Below are 27,104 nucleotides of genomic sequence, written 5' to 3'. Positions count from 1 at the left end.
CCACATGATCATGCATGCCATTTTGAAATCCACCTCCCATCCGCTCAAGCACCTCAAGCAGCCACTCCTTAAGCAAAAAGGGGTATTCCCAGACAACCGGAGAACTGAATCATACCGCTCTGGCAAAAGAACAAGTAAGCAGCACATGTTCCGCAGCCTCTTCCTCTCCATGGTATACCCCACACGCCAACTCCACTCCCACACCTTTCTTTTGAAGATTCACTTTAGTTGGGAAAATGTTACACCATCATACTTAAATACAAGATTTATAACAATTTGATTTTAAAAAATTTATAAAAAAACTGATAATTTTAAAATTAAAGGCTAATATTTGGCGATATTTGATTAATACCCATTTAAAAGAGTACTTATTTGACAACAAAAAATAGATCAGAAGAGGCGAGTAATCTGGAGACCGAAGTCAGAGGGTAATCTGAAGCATTCAAGCATCAAGCAATCTTGAGATAGGACATGGACAAGGGACAACAAATCTCTGGAACCATCCTCGGAGTCCGAGTCGAAACATCCAGCGACAGCGAGACAACTGAATCAGCTGCCTCTTCCTCCTGCTCCTGCTCCTCCTGCTCCTGGAAGGAGATGGGAGCAGAATTGGCGAATTTGGTGAAATATAAGGTGACTTTTCCACCTCCATGATCCATCCATCTGCACATACATGATTTAAGATTTAAGATTTAAGATTGAAGGTACTCCTCTCTGTTTCTGGAGAGATTTTTCAGTGTGATCGGTATACAGATGATACACCACATGTTACTATTCAAATTGTGGGATATGTGTGCTAAAACGTTAATTACTTAAAAAATAAATTTCTTACCACTCCTATTAAAACATGTGGTGTACCACTTATATTCCCGTCACAACTAAAAATTTCTCCTGTTTTTGGTCAGTAGTAGCAAGCACACCTTATGATTATTGATTTGTTCACAATTCAATAATCTCAAATTTGATATCGCATGTGTTACTGTGTCCGTTAGGATTAGGCAATCTAGCATATAGACATCATTTTGAGACTGCCCGCAACCTCAGTCCTTCGAAGTGTCTCTAAGCTGTTGAAGAACATGGTTGACAATCCTGCTTTTGTTACAATGTACATGCAACGTTTACTTACTGCTACCAACAATGCTGCTGAAGTACCTCAACTTATGCTTCTTGTTAAATCCCCACTCCCTGGATGCTTTTTCAACTTCAAGCCTTTGTGCTCACTGGATTACAATGTCAATGAAAACGCCTTGAAACTGAGAAACCATGGAATTGCATCTGAGATCTTAACCAACCATACGAATAGGTACAATGTACATTTTGTTTTCTGCAACTTGGTCTGGTTTAAAGACATCAAGTATGGAGGTCGATGCTTCTTATTAAATCCACTTAAGGGAGAAGTTCTTATGCTCCCAACCAGTAATGTCCAAGTGCCAGCCTCACCATCCTATCATAGAGGTCATGCGTTCTTCGATTGGTATGCTATGGGATTTGATAATATAACAAACACCTACAAGATTCTTCGTGTCTGTGGGAAACCATTTCCCAAAAACCTGGTGGCCCAAATTCTTGTATTGGGAACAAGCACTTGGCGAGAGATAAGCTCAGTTCCTCCTTGTGAAGGATTAAGTCACAAGAACGTATCTGCATATGGGGATATGCATTGGGTGATCAGTTGGGGACGAGAATTACAGCAATGGGAGAAACTAGCAATATAATTTCTTTTGATTTCAAGAAAGAGGAGTTCTATTGGATTCCTCATCCGCCCTTATGAAGCAATGGTTTCTGCCTTACTTGAATTTGCTTAATCATAGAGGATGCCTGGCCATTGGATGCTTGGTCAGATATGCATATTGACATTTGGGTGTTGAAAAATTTCAATAACAAAGAGTGGGTGAAACAATACTGCAAAAATACCGAACTTGCAAGATATCTAAGATGTTGTGAGTGTCCAATGGACAGATGTGGTGAATGGGAACATGGTATATTTTTCAAAGAATTGATCTCCTGCAGGAAGCCTCAGAACAACAGTACTGCATTCTTTCTTGATCTAAGAGGCAGTACTGTTTCTACAAAGCTCGTGGAGTGTCCAATGTTAGTGCAGAATTGGACTATCATCAGTTATACTGGGAGCCTGATTTCCCTAAATAATTACGGCAATTTGAGGCGGAAGCAGCTTGGTGTTAGTGCAAGACTATGGCAAATTGATTGAAGCAGAAGCAGTGAGTACTGGACGGAATTAAGAGAAACTCTATTATCCCTAATGTTTTGGTTACTTTAAGAGCCGATATGGAGAAAAATGATGTTGAATAATATAAATATAATAAAGTATGAGATTATATTTTATTATCTAAGTTAGCTCCTAAGTTACGGTTAGGAGGAAATAATATCCAGGTTTTCTTGGCCTTGTGGAATTATGTTTGCTTGTTCAGTTAGCATTTATTTATTTCCTGGTTTTTAGTTATTTTCAGTTAGGATTGATTTACCCTGTTTTCTTTAAAATACCTCCTTATGGAGAAGTATAAAGTATTATGAGTTTTTTAAGGGTTGGTTTGGTATTGCTGTGCTTTGAAAAAAAACTACTTCTGCTATGCTGTGAGAATAAACGGCTGTGAAATAAAGTTGTAGAGTGTTTGGTAAACTTTTTTGTAAAAATGTTTTTGAAAAAAAAAAAAAGCAGTATTATAGTGTTTGGTAAACTTTTATGTAAAACAGATGTGAAAAAAAGTCGGTTTTTCAAAGCTGGGTTTTGCAGCTTCTTGTTTTTGGCTTTTTTTTCACCAAAAACTGTGAAAAAAAGTTGAAGCTGAATGTTTACCAAACACAAAAAAGCTCCTAGCTTTTTTTGATACCAGCTTTTTTCATAATCACCTCAGTACCAAACCAAACCTAAATCATGTCAGATACCTTGTTGAGCAAATGACACAAAATGAAAATTGAAAAGACAAAAACCAAAAACTATTTTAAGTTATTTTCACTTTCACAATTTAAAACGGTCCCTTTGTTTGCGTATTTGATTATTTCTACTTCTGGTTACTGGTGTATGAAATACTTATTCATTCTATGAAATGAAACTGCTCTATTTTTCTTTTGTTTGCTTACTTTAATAATTACTTTAGAAATTATTCCTTTGCTATTAAACAAATGCTGCAGATATGATGTCGCCTTTGCGCTCTGCTTTCTCTGCCCTCATTTCTTAAACGATTGGTTAGATTGATCCTCCTTGTTGTCACCTCTGTTGTGCCAAATTTCAATGCTGCTGGGCAGCTTTGTTATATTCCGTACCGATCAGCATACATAGGCTGACAAATGATCTCAGGGCTCATTCACCAAGATGTCCTCAGTGATATTGTCCATTGTACACTTGATAATATTCCTGCAGGCGGATTTTTGATCCTGATGCACATACATATACAGAAAAATTAGATCCATTATTTCCTTCCAGAATCATATTTTGATCCAACCGTATTTCCTTCCGTTCGTTTCTTCTTTCCATGTTGGTACAGAAAGAACAGTTCCCACCAATGATCACCAACTAACTATCATTTGTTTGTTTGCAGGAAATCTCATTTGAACCTTGCTGGAGTTAATCCTCCTAACGATAAAGGAATGTAGTACATCCACAGTTATTAACATCATATATTACGTTCCATCCATGTAGCAAAAGAGTAAACTGCCCTAAACCCTAAACCTTGACAGGTATATGTTGCCCCTTCCCCGCTAAGAGAAACTGGTGTGACCCTGATAATTTTATTGAGGTTCCCTTTACCCCCAAAAGCTGGCTGCGGCTTAATAGATTCATAGCAGAAGTGTAGTACCTCTTGCTTGTCCCAAGGTATTTCATCACCTAATATATCATTTTTCCTTGCTCTATTTGTATCCTGATGATAAATGCTTTCCTGCATTAATGGAGCAGCTCAATGCCCATCTCATCATTGTCCTTTTCATCTGTACCTGATTTCTTCCATTTAGGAGTTTGTGGGAAAAACAAACATCTTGGTCATCATGTTATGATAGATTGAGAACAGTGATTTCTTCCACCGGTTATTTAGTGAACTAAACCTTTTTAATGTATCCAAGCGAGCTCACATGTGGGGGTATCCAATTCTTTTTTAAGTGAACTAATGCTGCCACTTAGTATTTCGATCTAATAGTATTCTTTTTCACAACTTTTCACTTGTAATTGAAAAGCCCTAGCTTTGAATCTCGTAAATGCTAAATGACGAATTCGATACCAATTTATTCCTCAAACACTTTACGTAAATATATCGTTTTATAAATTTGGAATTATGATATATCCAAAGATTCGTACACCCGTGTTATCTGCAATTGTTTCACACTTAAAAACAATGTTCTTTCATTTCTACTCGTGTCATGTGCAATTTGGTTACACTAAAAACAATGTTTTTAATGTCACAAAAACGTTAGTTTGACTTTCCATGTTTCTTTTGTGAATAAAAGAGTTTCAAGCTCTTCCCTCACCCCTTTATAGTAATATTAAAAAAAAAAAGTAATGCTAGGAAGACTAAATTTGTAGACAATCTTCGCAAATTAAATGATGTGTCATAAACATAGGTGAAGATATATGGGGACAAGAAGGGGCGGTCGCCTCTTTGGTCACTAGAAATCGGCACTGAGAGTGAGGATCTTGCCCATTTGGTCCTCTAAACTGATGTAGAAATATGTTGCGCTACTACGCTACTTCTATGTTTTATGCTTCACTACTTCTTCTGCTTTTTATTTTTTTAAATACCTAGGTCAAAATGATGTCGTTTTGGTCCTGGGATAAAAAAACTCAGAACACGTCGTTAATGAGGACTACGATAAGACAATCATTATTCAAGAGTATGTTAAGTTGTTTGATAGTATGAAGGAAATGGGTAAGTAGAAAAGTTTCAAGTCTTATGAGGCTCTATTTAAGGTCATTATGCACCACAACCGTATATGATGACTAAGAGGTATCTTAATACAATGTTGACTGAGGGAAAAGAGCCCAATAAGCATACTTATATGAGTCACTTGGGCATGCCTGCAAGGTGTTTGACAAAATACCCTACTTAACTACCTCTCTCTTGAATTCCACGCTCATGAGTTACTCTAGAGAGACTCGTTGGGAAGATGCCTTGTATCTCTTCCATAACATGAAATCTGAGTAAAGATGCAATGAGGAAAAGCTTGATAATTTCACCATTCTCATTGCTCTGAAGGCGTGTGTGAGATCAAAGCACTCACATATGAGAAAATCATACATGGGTTTGTTAAGATACAAGACAAGGTTGCACTCAATATGTATTGCATTTATTCCAAATGAGGAGAAATGAGTGAGGCTGTGAAAGTGTTTGACGAGTTTTCACAACCGAATGTATTTTTATGGAGCATGATAAAAAGAAAGGTAAAGGCTTATACTCTTTCATATTTCGCCCCTCTCCCCGACAATTCCTGGCCTCACAACTAGTTATATTTAATAATAAACACATTTATCATCGCTCAAGTAATAATTCAATTATCAACTTTCGTATCATTTAGTTTATAAAATTTTGTTTACAAATTTACTACCCTAAAAAAAACCTCAAAGGATGTTAGTGTAATTTTAACATGAGGAGTTTTTGTGAAAACATGAAAAATCTTAAAGAGTGTTGGTGTAATTAATCCCATATTATTGAGGCTTGCAATCCCTACAAATAACAAAGTTTGTATCATTCGCAAGACCACCTTCTGCATATACCTAATACTCATCATTGCATCTAAGAGCAAAAAAAGAGGTTTAGCATATGTTACGTTTTGTTTTGAGAGCAACTTAATAAAAGTTTTTGAAACCTAACATTCATTCATACGTTATCATATGTCTTGAGAAAGTTGTGTGCGATCTGTTCGTGGCTAGAATTTCCGTCGGGGATGTTTCCTAGCGGACGAGCACACAGCTCCCCGAGAGATTGGCGTCGGTTGATGCTTTTTGTCGGGCTTCTGCTCACTGGCTGGCTTGTCGGGCAAGGCTAAAAGAGAAGGACAGAGTTAACTTTGAAAGGTGCCTTTGTGAGGCCTTATGTGTAGGCCTTTAGGCTCACAATCAAGATTAACTTTTAGGTGCTCAGGCGTGCCACTGCCATCTTTAGCATGACAGATGTAAAACAGATGTTGAGTTTTAATTGTCTATATACCCGAGAAGCTGTTTTAGTTATGAAATGTGCCTTTGTGGGGCCTTAGGTTTAGGCATTGAGGCTTCCCATCAAGAACTAACTCAGTAGTCAAATACATAATGTTTGTTTCATTGATTGTAGACGTATTATGACTATTATACTTCTAATTACTCGAGCCCGAATAGCAGAATGAATCCAAATAGGTGCCTTTGTAAGGCCTTAGGTATAGGCCTTGAGGCTTCCCATCAGAATTCCGTCTATACTCAAACGTTCTACGATAATCATAATATAACAAAAATAAAACTAAGAAATACGTCGATTACTTGCGCCCCAAGTAACTTCAGACTTCTTGTTATCAAAGACTGTCTTGGATGTGTTAAGTCCACATAAGGTTCTTTTTTATGCCTTGAGACCAAGGACTTTTGAATGATCAATCTTATATGCCCGAGGGTTTAGAACTCAGATCTGATTCAAACTGTGAATACAGATTCCAATCGGATTCAAGAACTGAGGAGTCTTTTAATCATCAACTTGTTAGAAATAACTTGGATACAAATGGACGTCTACAACATATTACTAGACTAATGAATGAAAAGACAAAAACAAAGAGGGTCGGGCAAGGCTTGTCGTCTTGCAACTTCCTATTTTTGTGATTTATCAAGGGGTTTGAGAGCTTAGAAAGAAGGGTAGGGAGATGAGTTTACAGAAGGAAATCAATACTACAGCCAGATTTGGACAAGGTAGCAGAGCTATTACAAAGGCTTTTGGTGAGGGTTGATCCCGAAAGGGATAAAGGCTTGGGCTAATTACAGCTTCGTTGAAGGCAAATCTGGTTTGAGCAGAGTTTGTGCTTGTATTTGTTTGGTTGTTTGAGTGTCCTTATCTCTACTTTCTCTTTCTTCTTTTATAGACAGTTTGGCTTGGCCTCCTATAGCTTTAATCTTGCCCGAATGCAGCTTGAAGGGCAATGACTCATCAGCTTTTTACTTGTACTGCCACTATAAAGTGCTTTTGGGCTGATTAGCTGGCTGGTCTACACCACTTGGTCTCTAGGTAGGTGAGCAAATGGTTTAAATGATCTGCACCTAGTCGGGGGAAGGCATTTTCTGCCTTCTGGGCTTCGGCTGAGCTTTGGGCTCCTTTCCTCTTAGTCATTCTCTTGGGCCAACTCCCTTTTGAGCCCAAAGTTTAAGTTCTAACCCAAACACGATCTTTGCTTGTGAGGAAGTCCACCAACGTTCAACGGTGTTCATCTAAATAACACTTAAGAGCAAGTCCATCGGAGACATTTAGGCCAGCACCTAGCCAATCCCCTCTAGCTCATCCAAATAGGCTGGGACTCAGCCCAAGCCAGGTCATACGACGGCCAAAACAGACTGACCCAGAGACCAACTTATATGACGTCAGCAAGCTGAAATCCTAATATTAAAAAATAGCCTAGTCCTCTTCTTTTCTTCTTCTGTAAAACACGATGAGTGTGGCGGTGTTGGGATGAAGCTTAATTCTTTCAAACAAGTACTGTTTGACCAAGTAGCCCAGCACAAACACATACCCATAAGGCAAAAGCATCGACTCCACGAACTACTCGGCGAGCAAACCGACGGTGACTCCTCCGGCCTCATCACCCGAACCCACATCGACCCAGATTCCAATTCCTGGTAGTACTTGTAATCCTCGAGGAGTTTGAGTTGCTCGAGCTCTTCACTGCTCAAAAACTTACCTGTTCTAAGAGGGTATTCGAGAAATGACGAAGTTGTTGAAGTAGTAGTATCGGAATCAGTAGTAGTGGAATCAGCAGATGTGGTGTTGGCGGTGGTGCTGGTGGGACATGAATCGCATGTACAATTCCACTTCCTAAAAACACACATTATACTACAAGTAGATGTAGATGGTAACATCATATAACGGGTATTGGGTATCCTTGTTAAGCAAATATGTAGTTCTGTAGTGGTTGGGTTTCTCCGAATTAGAAAAGAAAACCTATTTTCTCTGTTGGGACAATGGTGTTTTGGTTGGGCTAAAGCCGTTTGTAACCATTTCTTTCTTTCTTTCTTTCTTTCTTTCTTTCTTTCCTTTTCGAGTAAATTGGAGCAATGGTCCCTCAACTTTAATCAAATTGGAGCAATGGTCCTTCAAGTAAAAATCCATTACCATTGGTCCCTTAACTTATCAAAATGTGTAGCTATAGTCATTTTCATCAATTTCATCAAAATTTTGTCAAAATAAGTTATGTTGCAACGACTATTTAAACAATTAGGGTCCCTCAACTCATCAAAGTGTGTAATTATGGTCATTTTCCTCAACTACGTCAAAATTTTTGTCAAAACGAGTTATGTTGGAAGAACCATTGCTACAATTAGGTTAAAGTTAAAGGACTATTTCTCCAGTTGAATTAAAGTTGAAGGACCAATGGTAATGGATTTTTAGTTGAGGGATCATAACTGCACGTTTTGATGAGTTGAGGCACCAATGGTAATGAATTTTTAGTTAAGAGACCATTGCTCCAATTGAGTTAAAGTTAAGGGACCATAGCTACAATTTACTCTTCTTTTTCCCTGTCGACTTTCTTTTTCTTTCTTTGGTCTATTCTTTTTCTTTTTCTTTAACAATTAAAAAGAAAAAGGTAAATTACATAGTAACCCCTCATGTTTGAGGTCTATTACAACTCCATACAACATCTTTAAAACATTTCACTTTCATACCTCATGTACTATTTTATTTCAAAATAATACCTTTGTTAAATTTTCCATCTATTGGTCTGTTAAATACTGACATGGCTGTCACGTGGCAAAACAAATAATTTTTTATACATTAAAAATATTATAATATTAACCCTATTTAAATATATATATATATATATATATATATATATATATCAATCAACCCCACCCCACCCCCAACTCGACACCTCCTCTCTCTGATTAACCCATCATCTCCTCCTCCACCATCCACACCTCATCTCTCTCCGATCAACCTCATCTTCCATAACCACCAACAACACGTCCCTCCATCACCATTAACCCTCGACACCACACCCACACACACTACCAATCGCAGCAATTGTAACCCAGCAATTCAAATTTGGCGTGGTTTGAAATTGGGAATTTCTCGGATTCGTCAAAATCGAAACCCTCCGTGGTTGAATAGGGAAACCTAATTCGTCACTTTTCTTTCTCATTAATGCTGCAATGAAGCCGGTTGGGTAGTTCATATCTCTGCTCGATTTCAATGCCAATTGGGTCTTTCAGCATAAAGAGATTCGAATCCTCAAAAACCCAGAAAACCCCATTTCAGTTCAAATCCCTGAAAAACCCAGAACCATAAACTAAAAAAATCTGAAATTTCCCAGTAAAGAAGACGCTGAGGTTGGGGTGGGACTCTGCATTTTTAGCATGCGGTTGGAAATGGCTTTGAAGCCTTGGAGGTGGAAGATCTAGGGTTTGCTCTTTTTTTTCTTTTTCTAATTCAATCCACCTAGTCCGTAGGTCTCTATCCACAAACACCTCAAGGGAGCAAAGTTTCATATGCGAACACATCAGAACATGGGAAGGCCTTCCCTGTGCGAGCCAATTCTGATGTACAATTTCGATTGCTGCTCCGAGGCGAACTTAGTCAGTTGGGAAATCCAGTGGTTGGGTTTAGAAACGAGGTTGGCTTGACAGACGAGTCACGTGGGTGAGAAGCCAGCCATTCGTTTAAGTTCGTCGAGACCACGGGCGGTGGCGCAGACCTGAACAGCCCTCTTTTTCATCCTTGTCGGTGTTCTCATCGGCTAGGTGGAGATGAAGACGATGACTTTTAATGGGTTTTTTTTTTTTCAAATAGGGTTAATATTATAATATTTTTAATGTATAAAAAATATTTTTTTGCCACCTGGTAGCCACATCAGCACAAATGTGGCAGCCACGTCAGCATTTAACAAACTAATGGTTGGAAAATCTAACGGATATATTATTTTGAAATAAAATAGTACATGAGGTATGAAAGTGAAATGTTTTAAAGATGTTGTATGAGGTTATAATAGACCTCAAACTTGAGAAGTTACTGATAGGGTTTTTACCACCTACAAAAGTAGAGATAAAAACACTATAAATACTTGTATGAGTACAAGGTAATTGTACTATAGTCGGCTCTAGCAAAGTCATTCTCCTCAGGGATTGAATGAATAATTTGTATCAAATCAAATCTTAATTAATTACTTAAAACAAAGTTTTGAAAAAAGGTTGATTTTGTGATTTCAAATAATAAAAACGAATTTAATAGAAAATAATTAAATAAAGTGACAAAATAAAATAAACTAAAAGAACATGGTTTTTGAAAAGTAAATTGTAAAAGCCTAGGGTTCCGCCGTCACCTTAACAATCTTATGTAGTTCTTCCAATTACTTATGAGTTACACATGCATATTTTGAAGGTTAGGTTTTCTTAATTTATATTCTACTTGGAACCTCCAACATAGAACGTATATCTAACATGCAACTTGTTCGGACGTTCGGATCAAATCTGAACATGAAAGACTCATTATACTTTATGAAAATCCTTTGAAAAACCATGCAAGCCTTAAGACGTGGTGTTCATCTTAAGTGAAATTACAATTATTAACCACAAGAAGCCAGCGCCAATTTCAGGGAACCTTCCGACCAAAATTGCATCAAATTACTTTTCTAAAGATCCTAATGGTGTCCAATCATTGAGACAATTAGATAGTATAAAACAGTGATTAATAATTCAAAACATGCATGCATAATATCATAAGTAAATTGAAAAGAAACTACATATTTTTGCTAAGGATCAAGACATTGCCCTAGCAAACGAAACTAGTTACGAACAATCATAAAATAAAATATTATTATTAATATGGATAGAAAACACCTTGAAAATAAACTTGAATCCTCAAAAGCTCTCTAAAGCCAAAATGCGTTCTCCCCAGATGTTGCGTAAAAAAAAAAAAAAAAAAAACCCTAATGGCTAACAAGCCTTATTTATACTACTCTAATTAAAATCCTCCTAGTAAAAGGTTTTAGAATAAAACTAGGAAACATAATTAAATGATAAAACAGAAAATAAAAGGTTTCCTATTTGAACTAGAATTTGGAATTCTCAGAAAATTAGTCTTTTGACCAGCCAAATCAACTCTGATTTGGTCCCAAAAGGTCTGTTTTGAAAGCTGAAGACGTCCCCTACAAATCCTTAGAAGGAATCATCCTCAAAATATGTCATCTTAATCTCCAAAATACCCAAAATGTCCAGAAACGTCAATCTGGAAAAGCTGCACGCTGGGCCTTAATTTCATCGCCATGGTCAAACGGCTTGGTAGAAAAATCTGGAATTTTGACACAATCATCTTGAAAGTCCATGAACATCCTCCAATTGGAATCATTTCAAAATTCATCTGTTTAAATACTTTTTGCTCCAAAGGAAGTCGAATGTCCTACATTAAGAACATAAATCAAAGTATCAAAATTTTACTAAAATAACAAATAAATTGATAATAAGAATATGGTAAAATATATAGTAAAATATCGACTAATCAGTTACTATGTAATTTATCCAAAAGAAAAGTAGTCACAAACTTACGATTGCCGGATGTCATGCAGGATGATTCATTCATAAAACAAACATTTCTTGCGCCAACAGCATAAAATGGCCCCCCAATTTATCCCCACCTAAAATCATTTTGCTGTTTTCTTAAGCAAGTGTGAGTGTGTTTGAAAGTATTTTTAAACTGATTGAAATGTTTTTGATGATAGTGTTTTTGGAATCAATCATTGGTAAAGATGCAAGTAAATCCTGAAAATGTATTAAGTACTTTTTGCAAGAAGCACATAATTAGTGTTTCTTCCAAACAAAAACGTTTTTAGTTGTTTAAAAGCACTTCTAAATGAGTCATGAGTCGGAATTCTTCTACTTCCCTCTAGAACCCATTCATCTATCTTGGATTAATATTACAGGGGGGAGAGTAATTAATGATTTGAATTTTAACATTCAAATTACACAGCAAGAACTGAGAACACTAAATTTAACACACGAAATTTTAATTAGTTAATTACAGATTAATTTAAGATGTACTTGGAAATCACACACACTAGCTACAAGCCTACAGTCTACAGGGTGAGTTTCAAGTCCAGAGACTCGTTCTCTCCATCATCTTGTTTTTTATGAGCAGTAGTAGCAGTATCATTACAAGAAAAGAGAGAATGGAACAGTAAAGGCGTAGGTCCTCGAAACTCCACCTCTTTGGCAAAATCCTCCACCTCAAAACTTGGTACCCAATTACCTCCTTCTGCTGAATCATCATCATCCTCACTCATTGTTTTTTTCCTCTTTTTGCTGTTTTCCGACAATACTTCATGACCATCACTGTGATCTTGTTGCGGCGGTGGCGGTGGTGCGTTTCTTAATCTTAGACGATTACGAGCATCGTGGTAGTTCCGAATCAATGAATAAAACTTCTCAATCTCCATCTCCTCGCTCTCTTCATCCACCTGATCATCCTGATGTTTCCAGACCTTAATATCCACCTGATCATCGGCTCCAATCTTCTTCTTATTTTCCATGGTTGGCAACTTTTGTTGACTCTTCTGCTTTCTAATCTTTCTTCTTATGCAGTCATACATGCATATATACATATATATAGGGAAACTGATGACGTAATCACGTTAAGGTCACCAAAAACCATCATCCTTGTACGTGTGTAATACGATGAATTAACAACGAGCCCCGCTGTCCGATTAAGTATAGACCACAAGGGCAGAAAGACGAAATAACCCCCCGGCCATGACAAAACTACCCTAATTTGATGGAGATAATAGTCAAATCAGGTTGCAAGGAACAAAATGACGTCACCGGGGAAGGACTTTTTTATTCGGTGGGTGAATGTTCGAGCATGTCGGCTGACGCTCCAGAACCCGGCCTTGCGTTTCATGTTTGAAACATTGTATATTTTCTTAATACTAAATGCTGACCCCTTATTTTTTGATTGTCGGCCTTATGATTTTGACCACCGCAATTTGCAACCGAGAAAGGTATCTATATATAATTTATAGATGCCATTAACTTTTGTTATTGCTACACCCAGGCAATTAACGTTTGTTATTGTCAGCCATCAATTCTGAAGCTTGACGATGTTTGTAGAAAAGATAAGAAAAGAATAGAAGGTAGGGAGAAAAAGGAGATAGATGAAATAAAAATAAAATGCATGGTATAAAAGATATATTAGTATATATAAAATGTCGCTTGTATTAATAAATGTGAGAAAATATTATTAAGGAGAGAAACTTCTTAATACTTTATTGTGAATGAAGCTTAACGACTAATTATAAAAGTATGTAAATTATGTTTTTAAATAATTTTGCTACATTTGCCAGAGACTTTTAGCTCAAATGAAGCAAAAAAGTGTCTTTGCTACATTTTTGAAACTTTGAAAATGTGATGGGCTTTGTACCAATTAAAAATGCGATGGGCTAGACTGTACCCAACTCGGAAATAAATACAACGAACCACACTTCAAGCCCAATTCCTATAAACAGAAAAAAAATTAAAGCGCCAACCAAAAAAAGCAAAAGAGAAGCAATCAGGCGTAGAAAAAAATGAAGAGACTTTGAATGAGTCGAAATCAAAATTTAACCTGTATTTTCTGCTTCAACTGTAAAGTTGTTGTGGACGACTTGATTTGATTACAAGAAAAGAGGAAGGAGGAGGAGATTTAAAGAACTTCAAAATTGTGAATTTTTTAGATTGGCAAATTTCTTAGTTCGCTTTTATGGTCTTCCGAATTGGAATTGGAATTTGGAACAAGAAGTTTCTCCAATTTCTCTTCTCGTCTGTCCTCCTTCTAACACGAAGGAGCAATAATAATAAGTTGGGGGGGGGGGGGATAAGTAGGTTCTTTTACGGGGAAGAACACATGCATTATCCTAACTTTTTTTCTTTTAATTTTGTTTGGGCTAAAGAGTCATCGCGTGTGGTTTGAAAACTTCTTTTGTGCTCACCTATCTGACTTAATGATGCTCTCAATTTGTTTTTATTTTATTTTCTTCTCACCTTCATCATTATATGTTTGTTATGTTGATTTCTTTTAAATCAAATAATATTTTTATTTCATTCAAATTAATTTGTGCAATGTGGAGAGATTTTGCATTACCTCTAATATATTTTTTTTTTGGGGGGGGGGGGGACTTCATAACCTTGTGCGTTGCATTGTACTACCATAAATAAATAAATAAATAAAAACATTGAATCTTATGAATGCTATTGTAGGATTTTCGAGCATATAATTGAGATTAATTTAATTCAAATAATTAAATACACAGCAAAAATAATTAAATATACATTCCGGTTGATTGTAAATTGAGATTGCAACAAACAAAGCCAAAGGAGATTTATTTACAAGATTCCTTAGCCATGTGTATGAGTACTACCTTGTGAGATCATCCTTGTTCTTTTGTCTTTCATTTTCATGATTTGTTTTACGTTGATCTCCCTAAATATTGAGCCTGTACGAGTGTCATACTGATACCAACAACAGTTGATGGATTCTTTTGTTTTGTTCTTTAATTTTCTTACCGTTATCTCTCAATATATCCAAGCATGGCAAATGACTTTGTTTCTTTACATGTCATTTTTAGGCAATTGCTAGTACACGATATATTAATATCTATGTTTGTGGTGGGATGAGAGATGATTTTAGTGGGCTAACTAGATTCCTTTCTTTTCTTGGGTGAACTTGAGGCAGCCGTCATGCCTGCATGCGACAATCCAGCATTCCTATGGCAGTATATGCGATGTGCTTCAAATCTCTTTACTTTTGGAGCTTCTAGCACAAGCACTTTCGTCCTCGACCCTTATTTACTTCCAACTTTCCAAATAAGTTCAATTTCTCTGTACCATTTTGACACTATGCTATCACAATGTTGGATCAGATGTGATGTTTTTCCTTGTGCACATCATCTGTCTTTGTGATGCTACTTGCTCCTCACCATTCTCAAGTGGAGTGGCTTTATATGTGATCGTGACTGCAGTGGGTGGTTAACATTTGGACATTAATTTTGAAGAGTCCAAAAAATGAATAGGAGAAACTTTAGTTTCAATGGGTTTTCAGATTAATATGCATGTACTATATGTGTTGTGGAGAAATCATTGTTCTAAAAATCCCCGTCTAGCACTGCCTAGACGCTAGGTGGCTGGCAATCATCCCGATTAATATCTAGGCGTTTGAAAATTAAGAAATGACACCTACACTTACTGAGGCACCCGCCTAAACCGCCTAGGCACCAGCCTAGCCCGCCTAGACCCGCCACTTTCAATTTGCATTTTATTTTTTCAATAAATTGTAAGAGACTTGTTGAATACTTAAATGAACACACATTATATGCTTGTTCCCCATATTTTCATTATGTTCCAATACTTCATAATATAATGTCATTTTATTTTGTAGTTTATGATGAAATTATATATATTTTAAGTATAAACACACTTATTTACAAAAAATATAATAGATTTACTTAAATCCGCTTAGTTCGTATAGGCGCTTGCCTAGCCGCCTAGGCATTAGGCCCTTACCCGCCGCCCAAATAGCACCTAGCGTCTTTTAGAACCTTGGTAAAAATTCTATAACTTTTTGGGAATATCTCAGCAATGTGTCATGCATATGAAATGCACTATGTCCATTGATCCCTCACAGTAAACCCCACCCTGAGAAGTAAGTGGAGAGCATGGACTTAAAGGTTCGAAACCAAAACTCTAATACCATGTTAACTAGACAAATATTGGACCCCGTATCAACCCCAAAACATGTAAGTTGCATTCATATTTTGATTTTTTTTGAAATGGCTGGATGAAGAAACTACTTAAGATTCTGAGAAGAAAATGTCATGGGCCAAAAGCTGAAGAGCTTAATATGTAGAGCATATAAAAAGGCAGGGGACCTTTAGTTATATGGGAATTTCTTATATATATATATATATATATATATATATATATATATATATATATATATATATATATATATATCGAGAGAGAGAGAGAGAGAGAGGAACCCTTTAAGGGGAGGGAGAATACATTCTTGACCGTTAGATTTGGCTTTAATGAAATTCTATGGTTGAGATTATGTGGCCTGTGATTTAATCTCAACCACAGAATTTGGTCAAAATGGTGTCCCCATTTAAAAAAAAAATGGGGATCCCTTCCCTTGAAGGATATGTATATATATATGTGTGTATATATATATATATATGTATATATATATATATATCCCTTGCTTTAGAGTTCTCAGAAACTCTTATCGGTGCTGAGAATTTTGTACAAGACAACAAGTGCTAGGCCCGGCCCAGGTCCAATGTAGCTAGGACGACCTTCCGGGGCCCAAAAAATTTGGGAGCACCAAAATTATTAGGATGATATATTTATATATGTTTTTATAAGAGTATAAATTTTTGGTTTAGTGACAAAGAAATTTAACTAGAACTAGTGGTTTTGTTGTTTAAAATTAATGAGGAGGTCTTAGGTTCAAAACACCATGTGTGCTTTATTTACATTCCAATTTTTACAAATTTCTTTTCATAACAGTATAAATTTATAAAATTTGGCTAAATGATCAAGAAGTTTAATTAGAAGCAATGATTTTTGTTGTTTAAAATTAATGAGGTCCTAAGTTCGAAATGCTATGTGCATGTTTATTTTTTTCAATTTTTACAGATTTTTGTTTGGTTGTTAATTGATTTACTAGCTAGTAGCTATGTGTGTTGCTATTTTTAAATATCCGTTCCAATTCAAGTCTAATATTCAACAAAGAGTAACGCGCAGACTAAATTTTTAGACCAAATTTGCAAATAATATTACGTGTCATCAAAAGGTTTAATTTAGTGTTTATTCATTACTTATACATATTCTTAAAGACTCGAAAACATTATTATTTTTTAGTCTTATATTGACAAGGTTAGTAAATAAGAAAAATACACCTCATGATTTATACAAAAACACTTTAAAAGTTTAGATGGAAAACAAAACTCATAATCTATCTACTTGTAAGTCTGAAGGTTTTTGGTTTCCTTCTCTCGATACAAAATAAATTAGTTATTCTGTGTTTCTAAATTATTGAGTTTGAAGTGTTTTTCTAAATATAATTTTATCGATGTCTTACGTATGAAAACAAATAATTTTTTTATATGAAGTGAGGGCACATTTTTTGACGTTGTCCCCAACCTCAAAAATCTCTGGACCGACCCTGACAAGTGCCCCATCACTGAATGTAAACTAATATACAAATGAGATACTATGAAAGTACTTGATGAATGTTGAGGCCCTTGAGATGTTTAATTTATTAACTATGGACAGAGGGAGAGAGAGAGATTGCAAAGGCAAGTTTGGTGGGTGGCCATTGGACATTAGCCCGTGCACCTACCTACAATTTGTCAGAGCATACATATATATACAGTATATACAAACCTTAATGGATCCCCATATATATCAACTCAACTCCATGGACACCATTGATTCTTGGAGCGTCATGTATATACGTATGATAATGCGCACACACACACACACACACATATATATATGTATGTATGTATGTATGTATGTATGTATGTATGTATGATTATATTAGTGTGTGTAGCCACTGCGCGTGCAAGAAAAGAAAGCTAAAGAAGATTGTCCTTTGTCCCTCCCTCTACTTCAACACCCAAATTCTTCTCAATTAAAGTTAGTGCTGCTGACTGCAGTTGGGGTCGACAATCCTCTCGTAACTTCATTTGCTCCCATAAGAGTAAGAGTAATGTTAGGTAGACCAAATTTGTAAATTATAAGATGTGTCATCAATAGAATATAAACATGTTAATCAACATTTAAGTAATAATCCAATTATCAACAACCACATTATTTGATTTACAAAACTCAATCTAAATAATTAGTCTCCCTATCATTACACCTGTCGCAATAATATATATATTCTCATTTACACATTTATGGGCATTATTCTCTATTATCTTCTTTTCTATCTCATCCTGTCCTTGCAAAGAATATTATATTTTATGCTTTTTATTACTTTTTTTTTTTTTGGTAAACTGAAATTTATAATCAGGGCAAAGATGTCAAAGATTACAATGAAAGCCCACAACGAGGCAAACAAGCAAAAAACAAAGCTAGAAGTGCAAGGGGAAGAAAGCCAACACTACCAAGAAGCAACTAGCGTCACCCCTTGCACAACCAAAGAAAATTAATGTGGGCAAGGCAGTCCATCTTTATTAAGTACATGAACAAGTGAAGATGGGGGTCTGTCAACCCAAGTAAAGTCACACATCTTCACACAACTGCGCGACGCCAACCGATCCGCCGCCATATTGGCGGATCTTGGAGCCCAAGACCAACGACAATCATGGAAGAAATTGTCGACTTTCTTACACCTTGTTAAGATTGGAAACGCCTCCCACCTACCATTTGTAAAGCTACCTTGTAAACATGAAATAGAGTTCGAGGAATCAGATTCTACAACCGCATGACTAAGACCCAAAGAGTGTCCCAACTCACAGCCTCGTAGAATGGCTAAAGCCTCAGCAACCGGAACACTAGGGGCCTGGAAATGAGATCGTCGAGCAGCAATAAAAGAACCCATCAAGTCCCTCACGATCACCCCAATAAAGCCAACATGCGTGGCAACAACCCAACTGGCATCAACATCAATTTTGACATATGAAGAACACGGTATTTGCCATCTATCCTGCATAGGTGGTGGACGCCAACTCCACACCATACTACCTTGTATCGCAGTGTTCGGGTGTTTGCAGGAAGCCTTTTCAAAAGCTTTGACATGCATTGAGATTGCGGCAATCACCTGTGAATGAGCCTCTAACATTGTTTCACCAGGAGAGCGTCATTAAAATCCATGAAACACCTAAACCCAAGTCATCCCTTCGCCTTTGGGAGCCCGAGGGTGTTGAAATGTAATCTTGTCTTGGCCCAAGACAATTGATCCGACCCATACACAAAGAAAGATCCATGCACATGCTAGAGAATTCTAGCAAAGTTCAAGTTGGTGGAAGAGTCTAGAAGAATGGTGAGGATTCCACCAACATACAAGATTAATGTAGATAATTCTAGCTTAGGAAGGTAGTGGAATTATCTAGATATTTCTAGCATGATGCTTCCATGCTTCTCCAAGGTTTCATCCATGCCTATAAAAGGAGAAGGCATCCACACCATTTGTAACAACCAAGAGAGCAAGTAGTGAGAAGTGAGAAGAAGCAACAAAGCTTCTAAGAGTGTTTGAGTGTTTCCTCTTGTACTAGTTTGTGAGTGAATAAAAATTTTGTGTAAAAATTTTGTGTAAAAACTTTGAGTGTTCTTTCTTTCTCTTGCCTCTCAATTTTGCTGCGTTACATTCTTCTTTGTGAGATAAATATCTCCAAAGTCGTGAAGTCTTTTTAAGCCCCAACAAAGTGGTACCAGAGCTATGGCTAGCAACGCTATGGCTGCCTTCCAGGTTCCAGTGCTCGACAACAACAACTTCGAGCACACGATGTATGGGAAGTTATGGAGAAAGGCTACACTGAGCCAGAAGATGAAGCTATTATGTCCCAACCCCAGAAGGAGAGTTTGAAAGATTCAGGAAAGAGAGACAAGAAGGCTCTCTACCTCATCTACCAAGCATTAGATGACAATGGCTTTGAGAAGGTCTCGAGTGCAACCTCTGCCAAGCAAGCATGGGAGAAGCTTCAAACCTCTTACAAAAAAGCCGAACAAGTGAAAAAGGTTCGTCTTCAAGTATTAAGAGGTGAGTTCAAATCTTTACAAATGAAATGGTCTGAATCAATCTCTGATTATTTCTCAAGAATCTTAGCTATTTCTAATCAATTAAAAAGAAACGGTGAAAAGTTGGAAGATGTTAGAATTATGGAGAAGGTACATTGTCGTGACGATTGAAGAAACTAAAAACTTGGAAGAAATTAGTATAGAGCAATTAATGGGTTCGCTACAAGCATAAGAAGAGAAACATAAAAAGAGGCAAGGGAATGATGAGCAGCTCCTCAAGACGCATGTTCAGCCAAATAAGAAAGAAGAAAGTTTCGATAACGAGAGAAGCCAGTATGAAAGAAGTGGTGGTCGAGGACGCGGACGTGGTTTGAACTTCAACAAAAATAGTAACTACGAAAGAGGAGGAAGCTCAACAAAAGGTCATGGAAGAGGGCGCTCAAACTTGAGGCATGAAAAATCTCAAGTTCAATGCTACAACTGTCAAAAGTTTGGGCATTATACTTGGGAATGTAGAGTTCCAAGCAATAGACTTGATGAGAAGGTCAATTATGTGAAAGAAGAGAAAGAAGATAATGGTGTTATGCTACTAGCATGCAAGAACAATGATGGAGACCAAGACTATACATGGTACCTTGACACCGGTGCCAGCAACCACATGTGCGGAAGAAAAAGCATGTTCGTAGAGCTCAATGAATCGGTGAGTGGCAACGTTTCTTTTGGAGACGAATCCAAAATACCCGTAAAAGGAAAAGGTAACATCCTAATTCCCCTGAAAAATGGCGATCACCAATTAATTTCAAATGTCTACTACATGCCCAATATGAAAAGCAACATTTTGAGCTTGGGTCAACTCTTAGAAAAAGGTAATGATATTCACATGAAAAATTATAGCCTTTTTCTTAGAGATGACAAAGGAAGATTAATTGCCAAGGTGAAAATGTCAAAGAATAGGATGTTTCCTATGAATATTCAAAATGATGTTGCAAAGTGCCTCAAAACATGTTACAAATACACATCCTGGCTTTGGCATCTTCGTTTTGGGCATCTTATGTTTAGGGGACTAGAGTTATTATCCAAGAAGAAGATGGTGAGAGGCTTACCATGCATCAGTCGCCCTAATCAAGTTTGCAAAGGATGTTTACTTGGGAAACAATTCAGGAAAAGCTTTCCAAAGGAGTCAACCACAAAAGCCCAGAAGCCATTCGAGCTCATTCATACAGATGTGTGCGGTCCAATAAAACCAAGTTCTTTGGGTAAAAATAATTATTTCCTTCTCTTCATTGATGATTTTTCAAGGAAAACCTGGGTGTATTTCTTAAAGCAGAAATAAGAGGTATTTGGAGCATTCAAGAAGTTCAAAGCCGCTGTAGAAAAAGAAAGTGGTTGCAAGATCAAAGCCATGAGATCTGATCGAGGAAGAGAATTCACTTCGAAGGAATTTCAAGAATTCTGTGAAGCCAATGAAATTCGTCGACCTTTGACAGTTCCAAGATCCCCTCAACAAAATGGTGTGGCGGAAAGAAAAAATCGAACCATCATCGACATGGCTCAAAGCATGCTCAAAAGTAAGAGATTGCCTAAGGAGTTGTGGGCAGAAGCTGTATCATGTGCTGTCTACCTATCAAATTGGTCTCCAACAAGAAGTGTGTGGGGAAAGACTCCGCAAGAAGCATGGAGTGGAAGAAAACCAGGTATCTCTCATCTAAGAGTTTATGGAAGCATAGCCCATGTACATGTACCAGACGAGAGGAGGATGAAACTCGACAACAAAAGTGAGAAGTTCATCTTCATCGGTTATGACCATGGAATTAAATATCGATATTATTGGTGAAATATCGCCGATAATATCGTTTTTTTCCAACAGCGATATTTTCAGAGTATTCCAATTGATTATCGCGATAATATTGCGATATTATCGATAATATCGCGATATTATCAATAATATCGATAATATCGCTCTATCTCTCTCCGTCGTCGGAATCGGAACGGCAGCCGAGCTCCGTCGTCGCAGCTGCCAAGATGTGCGCCTCTCTCTGCCAAGATCTGCGCCTCTCACAGGTGGTGATGGTGCTCGCCGGAGTGTGCGCCACGGTGGAGGTCACGGTGTCGTCCGCCATTCTCGCAGAGGTGGGAGAGAGAAGACTGATGATGTGTGGTCACGGCAAGATGATGCTGCTCGAGTCACGGTGGAGGTCACGGCAAGATGGTGCTGTTCGAGTCACGGCAAGATGGTGCTGCTCGAGTCACGGTGTCGTCCTCGAGCTGCTCGAGTCGAGTAGATGGTGCTGCTGCTGTGTGTGTGTGGTCACGGCAAGAGAGGGAGAGAGGTAAGAGGATTTTGAGAGAGAGAGAGAGAGAGAGACAGTGCAGAGAAGAGAGAGAGAGGGTCGAAGTGAGTGAGAGAAGGAAATGGCTTGGTCCCTGGTGTAGAAGTGGGATGTGTGTGTGTGTGTGTTATTGAAGTGTGTGTCTGTGCGTGTGTGTGTAGAAGTGGGATGTGTGTGTGTGTGTTATTGAAGTGTGTATCGTGGGGTGTGTGTGTGTGTTATCCGAGAGAAGAAAAAAAAAATCCAAACCTGCTTTCAAAATATCCAGCCTATGTGTCAGTCCGTGTGTGTTATCCGAGAGAAAAAAAAAATGCAATGTATAAAGTGTAAAATATTGTACTAATTCATTATATATAAATGATTATGGTGTGTTTAAATTTCTTTCATTAATTACTACATATTTTCTACACTCACAATGTTTGCCAGCTCGCTATATAATCAACTTGATAATGTTAAATCCATCATGCAATGCATTTCCTTCCAATTTTTTGTGATAAACTAATAGATAATTGACTAAATAGACATCCTGCAAAGTTTCAATAAAAATTTTCAAGTTTTTCTTACAATTTCCGTGGTTTCCATGTAATTTTTATCGATATCGATATTATCCCGATATTTCCATCGATATTTCCGTATTTTCGGACTACCGATATTTCCGATATTACCGATATTTTCTTCCTTGGTTATGACTCATATTCAAAAGGCTATAAGCTGTATAATCCAAACAATGGGAAGACGGTGATTAGTCGAGACGTGACATTCGATGAAGAAGGAGAATGGGATTTTGGCTCTCATGCAGGTGATCTTCACTTTTTTCCTCAGTTTGAAAAAGAGAATGAACAAGGGATGATGAAGCAAGTAAGAGAGGTTCAACAAGAATCCACTATTCCACCTGCTTCACCAACATCAACTAATCATGGCAATTCACCAGCATCAACATCGTCAAGTGGGAACCTAAATGAAAGAGAAGTACCATGCACAAGAAGTCTACGAGATCTCTATGAGGTAGCTGAAAGACTTGATAATCCTACACTTTTCTGTCTCTTTGCTGATTGTGAACCAGTTGACTTCCAAGAAGCAGTGCAAGATACTAAGTGGAGGAAAGCAGTGGATGAAGAAATTGAAGCAATCCATAAGAACGATACATGGGAACTCGTTATTCTTCCGAAAGGACACAAAGACTTCGGAGTCAAGTTGGTGTATAAGACAAATAAGAATGCCAACGAAGAGGTTGAAAGATACAAGGCGAGACTAGTGGCAAAAGGCTATAGTAAAAGAGCCGGAATCGACTATGATGAGGTATTTGCACCCGTTGCTCGGTTGGAAACTATACGATTACTAATTTCTTTGGCAGCTCAAAATAAATGGAAGATTCAACAAATGGATGTGAAGTCCGCTTTCCTAAATAGAGTCCTTGAAGAAAAAGTCTACATTCAGCAACCGTCAGGCTATGAAATCAAAGGGCATGAAGACAAAGTTCTGAAGTTGAAGAAAGCCCTCTATGGGTTAAAACAAGTGCCACGAGCATGGAATAGTCACATCGAAAAGTACTTCCAAGAAAACCACTTCATCATGTGCCCTCATGAACATGCTCTCTACGTCAAAGTCAAGGATAAAGATATTCTGATTGTGTGCTTATATATGGATGATCTAATATTCACCGGAAGTAATCCAAGCATGTATGAAGACTTCAAGAGAGTGATGACCAAACAATTCGAGATGACCAACATCGGGCTGATGGCATACTACCTAGGCATTGAAGTCAAGCAGAACGAAGAAGGCATTTTCATCTCCCAAGAAAGCTACACAAAGGAGATACTGAAAAAGTTCAAAATGGATGACTGCAAGCCCATAAGCACACCAGTGAAGTGCGGAGTCAAACTAACCAAGCATGACGAAGAAGAAAGTGTAGATCCAACATTTTTCAAGAGTTTAGTTGGAAGTTTGCGCTACTTGACTTGCACAAGACCAGATATTCTCTATGCGGCCGGATTAGTCAGTCGCTACATAGAGAATCCCACCACTACACATTTGAAGACCACCAAAAGAATTCTTCGATACCTTAAAGGTACTGTTAACTTTGGCTTGTTCTATTCAAGTTCTGATAACTACAAACTTGTTGGGTATAGCGACATTGATTGGGCAGGAGATTCCAACGATAAAAAAAGCACTACTGGATTCGTGTTCTTCATGGGAGACATTGCATTCACATGGATGTCGAAAAAGCAACCGATTGTCACTCTCTCTACCTGCGAAGCTGAATACGTAGCTGCTACCTCATGTGTCTGTCATGCAATCTGGCTGAGAAACTTGCTAAAAGAATTAAGCATGCCACAAGAAGAGCCAACAAAGATCTATGTCGACAACAAGTCTGCAATAGCTCTAGCAAAGAATCCAGTATTCCAATACAGGAGCAAACACATATATACCCGCTATCATTACATAAGAGAGTGAATTGCAAGAAAGGATGTGCAAGTAGAATACGTGAAGTTTCAAGAACAAGTCGCTGACATATTCACCAAGCCACTCAAACAAAAAGACTTTGTTAGATTGAGGAAATCAATTGGCGTCACAAGACAAGATTAAGGGGGGATGTTGAAATGTAATCTTGTCTTGGCCCAAGACAATTGATCTGAGCCATACACAAAGAAAGATCCATGCATATGCTAGAGAATTCTAGCAAAGTTCAAGTTAGTGGAAGAGACTAGAAGAATGGTGAGGATTCCATCAACATACAAGATTAATGTAGATAATTCTAGCTTAGGAAGGTAGTGGAATTATCTATATATTTCTAGCATGATGCTTCCATGCTTCTCCAAGGTTCCATCCATGCATATAAAAGGAGAAGGCATCCACACCATTTGTAACAACCAAGAGAGCAAGTAGTAAGAAGTGAGAAGAAGCAACAAAGCTTCTAAGAGTGTTTGAGTATTTCCTCTTGTACTAGTTTGTGAGTGAATAAAACTTTTGTGTAAAAACTTTGAGTGTTCTTTCTTTCTCTTGCCTATCAATTCCGCTACGTTACATTCTTCTTTGTGAGATAAATATCTCCAAAGTCGTGAAGTCTTTTTAAGCCCCAACAGAGGGTACCCTTTGATAGCCAATGTATGTGCTTCCGTGCTATGTCCTGTCCCCACTAAAACCTAGCAATTATAGAGTCCATTTCTTTGCATAGAGTAGCTGGGAACTTGAAAAAAATCATCGGATAGGCCAGGATAGCTTGAACCACCGCCTTAATTAAAACCTCTCTCCTCGCCTGTGATAAACCCTATTTTTTATATACTAATTGTCTCCATATAACATACACAAACATATTTGGCATGCATAAAATTGGAATCTTCTACTTTTTTCAGGGTTGATCAGGTAAAAGTAAAGGGTCTTATAATTTTGTCATCACGTTGCCAAATCATCATTAAATAAATAGTTCTTTCTAGTTAGCTATGTCACAATTACGTCTATAATTTAATAGTAGAAAGTTATAGCAGCCACAACGTTTAGACTTTAAAATGGTGGGAGTTTGTTGTTGCGGCTGAGAGGGATGAAACTAAAATATTCAAGCTTATCATACATCAATATGTCTCAGACAGAATTAAGTTTTTAATTAGTACTCGTTTTTTAACACTGCCTAGAGTTAATGGGTGTATTTTTTCTGGGTTACTGATTGTTTAGGAAGTGAAACCATGCCTAATATAAGGTTAGTATTTGCATTTGAATTTGTATCTGAAGCAGAATAAACAATTGTAAGAATTATGAGAAATTCTAGAATTAATGCTCGAGCGTATGTATTTTTAAGTTGCAATATTGCATAACACTTCTAAACTGGCGGCCGCCCCTTGTCTGCATGGTCTGTCTCGATTTTTCAAATTTATATGCATTTTCACATACTTGTGTTTGTGCACTTAATGAGAGGAAAGAAAACATTTTTTATTGGTCTCGTCATCTGTAAATGGCATTCATGGCCGCTGATCTTTAATTTACACTTTCTTTTCTACCTGCATTCAGTACTTTCTTTTTTGTTTTTGGATTAAATAAATTAATAGAAAATTAAGGAAAAAATTATAAAGAAAAATGAGTGCGCAAAAATCAATTTTTTTTTAATTTTATGTACGGGTTGCATGTTTATTTCTACTAGCAAGGTATTGAAAGACCTCTGGTTACTTAGGGTTCCTCATGATTAAGGTTTCTCGGTATTATCTGGGTAATAGGGTTTGTGTAAACCCTATTAGTTTTACCTAGTTAATAGCCATTTATTTTCTTCTTGCTCTTATCAACTTGTATAAGGGTCTTATCTTGTTGTCAACTCCTTAATCCAAGGAGCTTAGTTATGTTCTCTATGCCAGCTGTTTAGCGTGAGTCAAGGAGATTTGGGATAGGTAACTTAAGTGTTGAGTGTAGTTTGCAACTCACTCAAACTCTCCTATATATTTGTAACTTGTGTATGCTATCATTACAATTTCCAAAATACAAAATCAGAAACTTCAAAAGTCAGCATGGTATCAGAGCGAGCATCTTTCTGACCCTGTCTCTGTATATCTCACTTATTGTGATTTTCCTTCAGCAAAAATATGGCTTATGAGAATTCAGAGGATGAAAGCACCATTGCTTCTCCTTCTACTTGCATCTCTGAAATGGATATCAATCCAAATCAACGACTCAGTTCAGTGTTACTGAATGAGTTTAATTATTTGCCATGGGCAAGAGCTGTTGGTCTTACGCTTGGTGGAAGATCCAAACTTGGTTTCATCGATGGCAGTCATCCTGCTTCTAAAGTTACTTCTCCAGAATATGGAGGGTGGCTTTCCATGGAAAGGAAGATTGCTAAAATCTTCAGCTATTCCGAGTCATCTCTCACTCTCTGGACAACTGTGAAGGAGATGTATGGTAATGAAAATAAC

The 27,104-nt window shown here is 37.3% G+C and overlaps 1 protein-coding gene and 1 long non-coding RNA gene across 2 annotated transcripts; both read left to right on the top strand.

The window, feature by feature from the left end:
- The first annotated feature begins 389 nt into the window (after positions 1-389).
- LOC126583245 (uncharacterized) lies at positions 390-4,118 on the top strand. Its single transcript, XR_007609704.1, has 2 exons — positions 390-633; positions 3,558-4,118. It is a non-coding gene; the product is annotated as an uncharacterized LOC126583245 (long non-coding RNA).
- A 15,542-nt stretch (positions 4,119-19,660) lies between these two features.
- LOC126634005 (uncharacterized) lies at positions 19,661-21,001 on the top strand. The gene is made up of 3 exons (XM_050304494.1): positions 19,661-20,029; positions 20,130-20,579; positions 20,939-21,001. The coding sequence occupies exons 1-3, from the start codon at positions 19,661-19,663 to the stop codon at positions 20,999-21,001; spliced, it is 882 nt and encodes a 293-aa protein (XP_050160451.1).
- The last annotated feature ends 6,103 nt before the right edge of the window (positions 21,002-27,104 follow it).

This window comes from Malus sylvestris, chromosome 9 (genome assembly GCF_916048215.2).
Source record: "Malus sylvestris chromosome 9, drMalSylv7.2, whole genome shotgun sequence".
NCBI classification, from domain to species: Eukaryota; Viridiplantae; Streptophyta; class Magnoliopsida; order Rosales; family Rosaceae; genus Malus; species Malus sylvestris.
The sequence above is the reverse complement of the archived record's forward strand: the minus strand, read 5'-3'. Positions and strand labels throughout refer to the sequence as shown.